The 11,397-nt window shown below is 31.4% G+C and overlaps 1 protein-coding gene across 1 annotated transcript in view; it reads left to right on the forward strand.

Moving 5' to 3' along the window:
• LOC111689819 overlaps nt 1-11,145 on the forward strand; it is a 103,917-nt gene extending 92,772 nt beyond the window's left edge. The window contains exons 4-5 of the mRNA XM_046945361.1: nt 10,481-10,688; nt 10,746-11,145. Of these exons, the coding sequence (XP_046801317.1) occupies nt 10,481-10,688; nt 10,746-10,863 (326 nt within the window). The 3' untranslated portion in view covers nt 10,864-11,145. The remainder of the gene's footprint in view (nt 1-10,480; nt 10,689-10,745) is intronic.
• Nucleotides 11,146-11,397: the final 252 nt, after the last annotated feature.

Here is an 11,397-nt window from a genome sequence, read left to right on the forward strand (position 1 = left end):
ATCATTCTGCGGAGATGGACCGGGATTCTCTTTGAGAATTTTCCAATACACCTCCAGCATTTTTTGACGGATTATCAACCATTTATCCTGGGAGATAGCTCCGTCGTTGACACTCTTGTCAACAATGGCCCTAACCAGCGGGTTTTTGGCAACTTCGCTGTAGGGTCTGTTGACTATACGAGTCTCGAACTGCTTCTGACGTTTAGTCTTCGGCTGTGGGACTGCCTGGAGAGCATGTTCTTCCTCCGATCGCTGCCGTTTAGGCCCTGCAGATGTAGCTTGGTCCGCTGCATCTGAGGTTGTAGGAGGGTCAGAACACTCCGGCTGAGCCAGTAGGGCTTTAGCCCAATCTAGGGACGATTTTTCGTCCGTGGTAAGCGTATCGACCGACTTAACTCCAAGTCGCTCGACTAAACGCATGGCGGCACGCCTTTGAACAAAAGCCTTCCTAGATGGATCTTTGCGACTAGGGGGGTTTTCGTTAGCCGTGAGGGCGGTTGAGGGGGCATTAGTTGGACCCGACATCGACGATCCAACCTGTCCAGAAGTCGCGGGGGTCACTGCTTGGTCCGCAGTGCCCGAGGCAGGGGTATTTGCTGGCGTACCAGCTAAGGCTTGTGCAGCTGATGAGGTGCTTGCCACTACGGACAAGATTTCCTCGCTGCGTTCAGCCGTGCTATCACCAGAAGGTTGGATAGCAGGCTGTTTGCAGTCCACCAGTTTAGGTTTCCCCAACTGGCTTTCCACGGGTTGTTTGTTTTTTGTTTGTTTAATTGTTTTTTTCTCCATGTGATTCCCACGAGTAGGCGCGTAATGGGTGGACGACCCACGCAGGGACGCGCGCGGGTACGTGGGTAGGCTATAGCATTACAACCGATCCGTGCCCTGGCATCGGAGGGGAGCTGTTAACGACTAGTCCTTTTACCACTAACTAGCCATTCAGGTTCTCGGCACTGCTTCCAACCACCTTAACCTTACAAGTGGGGGATGAGGGAATGGGTTCTTGGGATTGGATTGAAGAGGGATAAACTAGGTGGATTGGGAAATATGGGGATGGGGGTGGGGTTGACAGTTTTGGTCCGCGGATTTGTGCATGGGGAACAGGAGAAGTCCTGTTATCATATATGACCGCCTGTTGTCAGATGTACCATAAATCATATCAGCACTCTACCATCTCTTTACATATCAGTAGGCCATTTGTCAAAAAATGTATCCACTGATGTGATAAAAGATTGTCCTGATTCATGCACTCATCTAGATATAACAGGCTTGTTAGACCATTTGTCAAAAATGTATCTAGTCAGGTCTGCCTTATCTCGAGCTAGCATCGTCGTTTTCGACCATTATGTCCAATGTGTCGAAAAAGACCATGCTTAGCTCCCCCTATCCGCCACCTGGGACGCGTCCGATGGGAGATCTGACAACTCCACAAACAGTCCTTAGGTTTCATATCACAATTTTAAAAATATCAAAAATTTACATTTACTTAATATAATTAAGCTTTTTAAAAAAGTCCATAAAATTATTTCACAAAAGTTTTCGAATTTTTTCTGTATTTCACATCTCATCATATTATACGAAGCATTGTTTTACGGGTTTGGGGGGATAGTACCATATTTTTTTCATTAAAATGGCGATTTTTGACAATATTTGTAATTTTTTCTCCTTTTTTCCAGAGATAAAACCAAAATTCGATATTGGGACTTAATAGACCCCTTGGCATATCTAAAAAAAATTTTGTTACAAGAATCTGTATTTAAAAGTTGCAAGATATATTTATGGAATCATTCTTCTGTAGCTAATTCAACTTATTAGAACTTAAGTCCATTTTTATAATAGTAGGGTAAAACATTTTCGGGGAAAGTTGTCTAGTATGTATATTGTAGAAGTATAGAACTCCAAAACATGCCTCGAAGAAACGCCATTCAATATAGTAGACTCATTATTTTTAAAACCAATGGATTACAGGCTGAATGTTAAAATTTGGTTAAATATTATTTACGATAATAAAAATAAACCCAAAATCTTTGACTTACAGTGTTATTGTAATGGACAACATAAGCGTGAAAGTTATAAGTAGTAAAAACTTAAATCTACTGTGGAGGATGACGTTTTGTTAAGGGGAATTGAAAAGATATATGTGCTAATGTCTACATGCATATACACTAGCCACCTTTGCCGGTAAATATCGATCCTAGTGGAACGAAAAGGGCTTAAGATCCAGATAATTCATTTAGAAACAGAAGAACGATCCCAAAAATATATCATGGAACGTTTTAGTACAGTTCCTTACAACAAATTATAATATTTTTAGATACCTCAAGGAGTCTAAAAAATCCCAATATTAAATTTTGAATTTATCTCTGAAAAAAAGGGAAAAATAAATGAAAAAAAAAACGAAACTTTAATGATATTACTTATAAAGATGGTACACTCGCCCCAAAATTGTGGCCCAAATCGGCCAAAAAAGTAAGAGTGCTATATTCTGATGTGCGAATCTTATATACCCTTGACAATAGTGTATTTTAAACATATTAGTTTTATAAATTACACCAAAAGCAAAACAAAATTAACAACAACGCTTAACGAAATAAAAAACAAAATACGCAAGGCATCAAAACAACAGACATCTAAAACATAACGAAAAACACAGAAAAACAAAAACAAAATAAACAACGCAATAAAACCAACCTACATCCAAATATACGAACAGAATTCACAAAACAAAAACAAAATACACAACTCAATGACGCCAACAGCATCCAAACATACAAAACAAAATACACAGCTGAATAGAACCATATACATACATCTACACACACGTGTACATCGTTTTCTAATATACAGTATTGTTGTTGCTTATTTAACAAAGCATGAAAAAATATGACATTTTTTAATGAAATTTTCGGAGGTTGTCTCGGATATTTGCTCATATCTCCGTTATTTACCGACCGATTTTACTGATTTTAAATAGCGAAAGCATGTCTAACAGAATTATTGAAGATTCGGATTTCGCCGATATCTGGGGTCCTCTAAAAACTGATTTCAATAGACAGACAGACGGACATGGCTTAATCGACTCCGCTATCTATAAGGATCCAGAATATATATACTTTATAGGGTAGGAAAATTATATTATAGAAATTACAAACGGAATGACAAACTTATATACATATACCCTTCTCACGAAAGTGAAGGGTATAAAAACCATTTGATTCTTTTGCACACAAAAATATCATTAAATTTGGTTTCTTCCCATAGAATACCCAAATTCGAATACCTATGAGAGTCACTGTATATAAAAATGAATGTGTGTTTGTTTGTATGTTTATATGTTTGAACGTTATAGACTACTAAACGGCTGAACTGATTTTCTTGAAATTTTCACATCGTATTTCTGTATGTCTGGAATAGGTAATAGGCTACTTTTTATTTTGAATTTTCGAGTGGGCGAGGAGCCACACCCACATAAAGAAGATATAAAATTAGTATATTTGAGATAATATAACAGTTAGAGTCCTCAAATTTTTACGAAGGCACTTCAGTGTCAATATGATTATACGGGATAAAAAGTGAGCGGACTAGCGTTATTGGGCGTGGAACCTATCCATGTAAACGTTTTGGGTAATAAATTGGCGGACTATCCCATATTAATTAAATACAAAAATTCGTTTGTCTTGAGATAATATAATAGTTAGAGTATTTAAATTTTGTCGGAGGCACTTTAGTATCAATATGATTATATGGGATAAAAAGTCGGCGGACTAGTGTTAGGGAGCGTGGCGCCTCCCATATAAATTAAATACCAAAAATCGTTTATCTTAGACACTATTAGTTAGAATCTTAAATTTTTACACGAAAAACTTTAACATCCATGTAAACATTTTGGGTAATAAATTGGCGGACTCCCATATTAATTAAATACAAAAATTCGTTTATCATGAGATAATATAACAGTTAGAGTCTTTTAAATTCTGTCGGGCCACTTTAGTGTCAGTATATTATTTAGGATAAAATGTGGGAATGCTAGCTAGGGCGTGGTACCTCTATTATAAATTAAATACAAAAATTCGTTTAATAACATTAACATCCATGTAAACATTTTGGGTAATAAATTGGCGGACTACCCATGAGGGCTTAGAGCCCCTATATAAATAAAATAACAAATTCGTATGTCTGAGCATCTATAACAGCTAAAATCTCTAAATTTAACTTGAAGAATTTTGACATCTATCTGAACATTTACCTCCTTATTCACAATTAATATTTTAATTTTATAAATGGTTTATAAATTAGATTTTGTTTTATAAACCTTTTATAAATAAATGTTTTGTTTGTGAATAAGGGGGTTAGTGTATAACGAGCGAACTTTTAATAAGGAATTAACATCTCCCATATGAATAAAATACAAAATATTGTTTGTCTAGGAAAACATAGAACTAGATTAATTAAATTTTGCATAAATTACTTCAATATTCATCTGGACATTTTAGAGGAAAAAGGGAGGACTTTCATCTGGGGAGCTTAAGCCCTCACATGAATTAAATAAGAGGGTTAAAGTTTAACGAGCGAACTTTTAATAAGAACTTGACATCTCCCATATGAATAAAATACAAAAGATTGTTTGTCTAGGAAAATATAAAACTAAATTCATCAAATTTTGCATAAATTACTTCAATATTCATCTGGACATTTTGGAGGAAAAAGGGAGGACTTTTATCTGGGGAGTTTAAGCCCTCACATGAATTAAATAGGAAAAATCGTATATCTAAGAAACTACTAGAGCTAGACACTTAAAATTTTATATGAATAACTTTGACATTCATGCGAACGTTAAAATAACGGGACGATAGGGGGCTTGGCTCCACATATATGAATTAAATACAGAATTTCTTATATCTTGAAACTAAAAACATTGATAGATATTGGCGAACTTGCAATAATTTGCTTGGCATCACTCATATGTAACATATTGTTAATCTGGAAAACTATTGTGGTTAGAATTTTTAAAATCTTTAAGTGAGTTTTTTATTTATTCTAGAGGGTAAAACAAAAATAATTTATATCCCAAGTCATAAGAATATAAATTATTTTTTAAGAATAAAAGTATATATTCAATTTAAGCAAGTATAAGAAGTAAATAGATCATTAATGTATTATTTTAGAATTTAAATGAAATATATTGTCATCAAGAGAAATTTTAATAAATCTTTAAGAAAAACTTTATAATTTAGTAACTAAATAAATATTTTTTGGTTATTATGTATTTAATTTCGATTGGGGTAGCGGAGCACACCGGGTATTAGCTAGTATATTCTATATAATTTTATTATATTTACGAAAATTTTTAAATTAATTAAACATATTTCGTAATGCAATCACGCTGGTAATTTAATAAGAAGAAAATCATCGTAGAAATACTTTGTATTTACGAAGGGTTTTCATTTAGTATAATTAATTCAAACTGAATAACGTACAACTTTTGTAGTTGAAACGCCATATAAAACATAAATACGAAGTATCAACATAACGCTCAAGCTGAAGTCGCAGTGATAGTTTGTCCTTTGAAGCAATCTCCGACCATAATCAAACAAAATTCGATTTTTATCTTTTTTACAGTTCAAAATTGACCCTGAGATACCGGAGACCGTCTTGGTATATCCCCTTGGAAGCGTTGACTTAGACATTAAGAGATGATCTGATTATTCATTTGAAGTGCCAATTCTGTTTTCGTAATGGCTGATCGTTTCCAGTCGTTAACAATTGTTTGACGAAATTTTCAGTGGTTGTCTCAGTTCTGGATCCAGAAATATACGTATATATGTTTTTTAACCACTTCATTAATAGTATTCATTCTTAACATAAATACATGGGCACACTGCAGTATAATTTTACTGCATTACACATTGCAGTAATCAGTAAATTTTTACTGGTTACTGAAAAAAATTTCAGTATTCAGTATATCGTTACTGGTTACTGAAAAAAATTACAGTATTCAGTAAAATTTTACTGAATACTGAAAAAAATTTCAGTAAACAGTAAAAAATACTAGTAATGCAAATCTTACTGAATACTGAATTTTTTTCAATAATCAGTAAAATTTTCAACCAAAATGCATTATTAGTAAAAAAATATTATATTTAACTAAAATGTTCAAACAACTATTATTATATTGATCTCTTTTACTCTCATTTCTATTAATAATCTAATATTATAAAATATAATAATGTTTCCATCAACTTTTTATTGGCTGACAAAATAATATAAGATTTAGGCTATTATATTAATTTGTACATAGCTAAGTTCTTGTCTTCTGAAAAGATTTACAATGCCAAAAAGTAAAATTTATCCCACTATAGCTGCTTTTGATGATAAATATGTCTTATATTCAAAAATATGTTGAAAATACATATAATTTTTAGTAAATTATTAGATTGTACGGAATACTGAGTCATTCCACAGACACTTCGACCACATTAAATTTTTGACACCTTTGATTTAGTTAAAATTTAGACCATTTATTTACGTACAAATTGGATCCGTAACTTATATGGTTCATATATTATGGGCTCCTAAAGTTGGGCATTTCGCGTATTTTTGTGGAAAATTAGTAATGTTGACGACTTAATTACTTTGGAACCCGTTATCCGATTATAACAAATGAGGTCTCGTTCGACAGGACTCCGATTACTCATTGTTAAAATTTCATAAAATATTTTTTAGGTCCTGGCTCAAGGATCATATACCGAAAAATGTCCTTTATCCTTGAATATCCTGAAAAATGGTATTTTGTTTTTCTTAATTTTTATACAAAAAATAGGCAATAGAACTATTATTACTATATAAAAATTTAAAATTGGGATCTCAATCAGAAGTTATGGCTGTTTTTATTTAGCTACATTTAAAATTTCCATAGGAAATTATAAGAAATATTAGAGGTCAAAGGTTAAAATAATATATTTTTTAGATATACCTCCTTTCTTATGCATCTTACGGGTTTAGAAGTCATAACAAAATTTGTAGAGAATCAAATTTATGACATTTTAATTACAGATCATTTTTTTGTATCATCACTAGTTTTTGAGTTATTGTCAAAATTTGTTAATTTTTTGTTTTTGTAATAATTTTCTCTTTGGCTATTAATAATTAACACATTTAATTACTTTATTACACTTTTTGTGTCGGAGTTTTTCTCTGGTCCATAGTGCAATTTTATCTAATGAAAATTTTAAAGTGTAATTGGATGCTGTAAAAATTAATCGAAATTAATAAAACTTGGTAGATATAATCTAACTAAGAATATCTTTAAATTCACTTAAATTTATTGATATTGGATAATGTGTTCATATAATTTCATATACATGGAATAAGCTACATGTTAAATTTCCATATAATATATATTACTGTGCAAAATACTTATTGTATATGTATATATGAACCGTTATTAGTCAGAATAGCCTATATTAATCCTTTGACCTATAGAGTTGTGTGTAAAAAGTTTTTTTAATTTCGATTAATTTTTACAGCCAATTACATTTTAAAATTTATTTTAGAAAACATTGCACTATGGGCGAGAGAGAAACTCCGACACAAAAAGGGTAATAAAATAATTATATGTGTTAATTACTTATAGACGAAAAGAAAATTATTACAAAACCGTTTTTAGTGTTTGATATTTTGAGGTTAGAAAAACATGTTGCAAATTAACAAAAAATGACAATCTATATATATAAAAGAGTAGCGTTACTGACTGACTGATTCATCATCGCACAGCATAAACGGCTGAACCTAGAATCATGAAATTTTGACAGTAGATGTGTTTTTGGTTATGTAGATCCACTAAGGAGGGATTTTTGGAAATTTGCACATTTACGGGTAAAAAGGGGAAAAAACGGGTAAAACAGGTTTTCTTAAATATCTTACATAATATTAGTAATACAAGAAAAATTTTAAATGCACCTGTATCTACTCTTAAAATGAGCAGATGGGTGTCTGGTACTTTTTTGAAATTCGTACTTTTAAGGGGTAAAAATGTGTAATAAATGCGATTTTGGTACCTTTTCCAGCCCTTTATAACTTTTAAACTAATTAACATAATCAAATTTTTCTAAATATTTTGGATACATCTCTCAAAATTGTGAGACACCTGTTTCGTACTTTTTTTAAATTCAGTCCTTTTTGGGTGTAAAAGGGACAAAACTGTATTTATGATACTTTTTTTAGCATATTAAGAAAACTTTTTCGGTTTATTGAATTATTCATATTAAATTACGGACTAACTCTGTAATATTTATTGAAATAACATTTTTGCTATTTCACTGGGTAAAAAAGTACCAAAAAGGGGAAAAAGGGAAAAAACGGGTCTTGACTGAATAATATTCTGGAAGTGGGAACTATTTGGTACTTTTCTATTATTCAAATGGATTCTTTATAATGGTTAACCGGAACACACGGTCCTTATTAAATGAGAATTTATTGAAAAAGATTTTTGTACTTTTTCGTTTTTCCGATGGTACTTTTTGATATTTTTACGATATTAAACATAGTTAAGGTAGCGAAGCACCCAGGGTATGCTAGTAACTCAAAAACTGGTGATGGTACAAAAAAATTATCTGTAATTAAAATGTCATAAATTTGATTCTCTACAAATTATGTTATGACTTCTAAACACGTAATATACATAAGAAAGGAGATATTTCTAAAAAATTTATTATTTTGACCTTTGACCTCTAATATTTCTTCTAATTAAGACATAATTTCAGAAAAAATTTTCCATAATATTTCTAACATCAAGTTGATGGTCTGTAGTAATTTTTACATAATTCGGCATTAAAACCTTTATTTGAGTGGACTAAAAATGTATAAAAAGCACACATTTCCTATGCAATTTTTAAATGTAGCTTAATAAAAACGTCCATAACTTCTGATCCCATTAAGATCCTAATTTGAAATTTTTTCACCGTAATAATAGTTCTAGTTTTTTGTAAAAAAATTAAGAAAAACAAAATACCATTTTTCAGGATATTAAAGGATAAAAGACATTTTTTGGTTTATGGTCCTTGAGTCAGTACCTAAAAAATATTTTAAGAAATTTCAATAATGAGTAATCGGAGACCTGTCGAAAGAGACCTCATTTGTTATAATTGGATAACGGGTTCCAAAGTAATTAAGTCGTCAACATTACTAATTTTCCACAAAAATACGCGAGATGCCCAACTTTAGGAGCTCATAATATATGAACCGTATAAGTTATGGATCCAATTTATACGTCGTACAAACCGTATTTAAGAGCAGAATATATGTACCGAGTTTAAGAGAAATCGAAGATGTTAAAATTTTAAAACTGCCTTTTTTTGGTCGATAAATTTTGGAATGACTCTACTGTAAACACATTTTCAGTAATCAGTAAAATACTGCATTTTTTTGCAGTAACCGGTAAATTAATTGCAATTTTTTGCAGTAACCAGTAAAAACTTACTGAATACTGATTTTTTTTCAGTAATCAGTAAAACTTTACTGAATACTGAAAATTTTTTCAGTAAACAGTAAAAACTTATTTTTACTGCAATTTTACTGGTACTGCAAAGTGCCTATCTATGTTAATAACATATACACTGGTGTAGAGTATCATTTGGTCGGCGATGCCATACCATTTCTTTTGGTAATAAATTTTCTTTAAGCAATAAAATTTTTAACGTACATGAGCAATTACATTATATTTTTGCGTAATTAATTTATTGTTGGATATGGATTTTACACCTTTTTTATACTTTTATTACTTCTATTTCTAACATTTAATATTTTTACAAAAACCAAATACATGTTGTTTTTGCTTAGTTGTATTTAAATGATTATGCCATGTTTCATAACTAGAGTATTTGAAAATGTTTTTTTGCACATTTAAAAAACCGACAGGTTTCGAATATTTCTTATTCGACGAGCCAGTTTTTGAAATAGACCGCAGAACAAAACATCAACTCGCATCAACTAAAACAACTCATTTACTAAATACAATATTTTGCATCTTCTATATTTTAGAAAGTGAAAATAAACAAAGCATAGTTACAATGTTTCGAAACGTTACAGGATTTAAATACCGGTGTGAAATTCTGTTTAAACGTTGTATAGATACGTTTTTGGAAGTCAACCTGAGTCAGTCAGCCGGCAACGTTAGCCATATGATATTATTTTTTTCACGATTGTGAAAAATTTCGCGACTCAAACGCGAATTTCACTTTTTACTTCACAATATTAATATTTAGCTTACTGTAAAAAAATACATAAAAAATTGTTTGACAATAAAGAAGTTTTTGTAGTATTTCATCGTCCAAAAATAGAAACCACACTAATGTACATGTATATAAATATATTTTTTCAAAACGGAGTCTCTTAGATTCTACTTGACAGTTCGCGAGTTGTGAACTATCATGTAAGCCATATACATATATTCACTTTGAAATTGTAACATTTCTTTTTAAAGCATCATCCGCTCCAAAATCAGATGGAACTGATAAAACTGAACGTATCGAAAAGAAAGAATTGCCTCCTGCTGTTGTACGAGTGACACTTGCTTCCCTTGATGAGTATAATATATTATTACAAAATGGCCTTAATTTTTACGATGCTACTTTTTTCCCAACGGAGACAAATATTTCATTGAAAGGGGCTAAAATAGAATATAAAAGAAGGTATGTACATGTATATTCAAAGTTAAAGTTTATAAATGAATAATATATTTATTTTAGAATGTTAGACGGAAGTATTCCTGGTCGTGTACGTGAACTACTCCCTGTTTTTGACGCGGCAGGGTTTTGTAAATTGACGCCTCCCATTAGTAAACTAATTAAACCACCAAGAGCCTAAATATACTAAAACAATCATCAATGAAATCAATATAATAAAATTTGTAGTAAATGATTTTATATAAAATAACATTTTAAATCTTTATATGGCCAACGTAGTTCGATAAAAATTTTAACAGAAAACATAATCTTAATATATTGAGAGATTGACAAAAAGGCTTTACAAAGTCAGTCTACATCAAAAACAAATTTATATAATAAGACATAACAATAAAGCAAACGGATACATTTTTTATATTAACCTATTAATAAGAAACGAAATAAATTGAATATACAAATTTTTCGTATAATTTTTTCTTAGTTCTGAAATTGGGGCTTGTCAGTTGGTACCTAAAAGAGTTGTCATTCGGTACCTAACTCTAAGTGTGTCAAACGATTGCAACCCTGTTGGCCATGTCTTCAAGACATCATCGATGTTGCGTACAGGACAGTGTTAAATCATAAATGACTTGTTGGCGACAGCCGGAGCAAATCACTGATGACTTTTTCGAACAAAGGGCACTTTTGTCGTGTCCTACAAAATATCATCATTTTC

The sequence above is a fragment of the Lucilia cuprina genome, chromosome 3 (genome assembly GCF_022045245.1).
Source record: "Lucilia cuprina isolate Lc7/37 chromosome 3, ASM2204524v1, whole genome shotgun sequence".
Classification (NCBI taxonomy): Eukaryota; Metazoa; Arthropoda; class Insecta; order Diptera; family Calliphoridae; genus Lucilia; species Lucilia cuprina.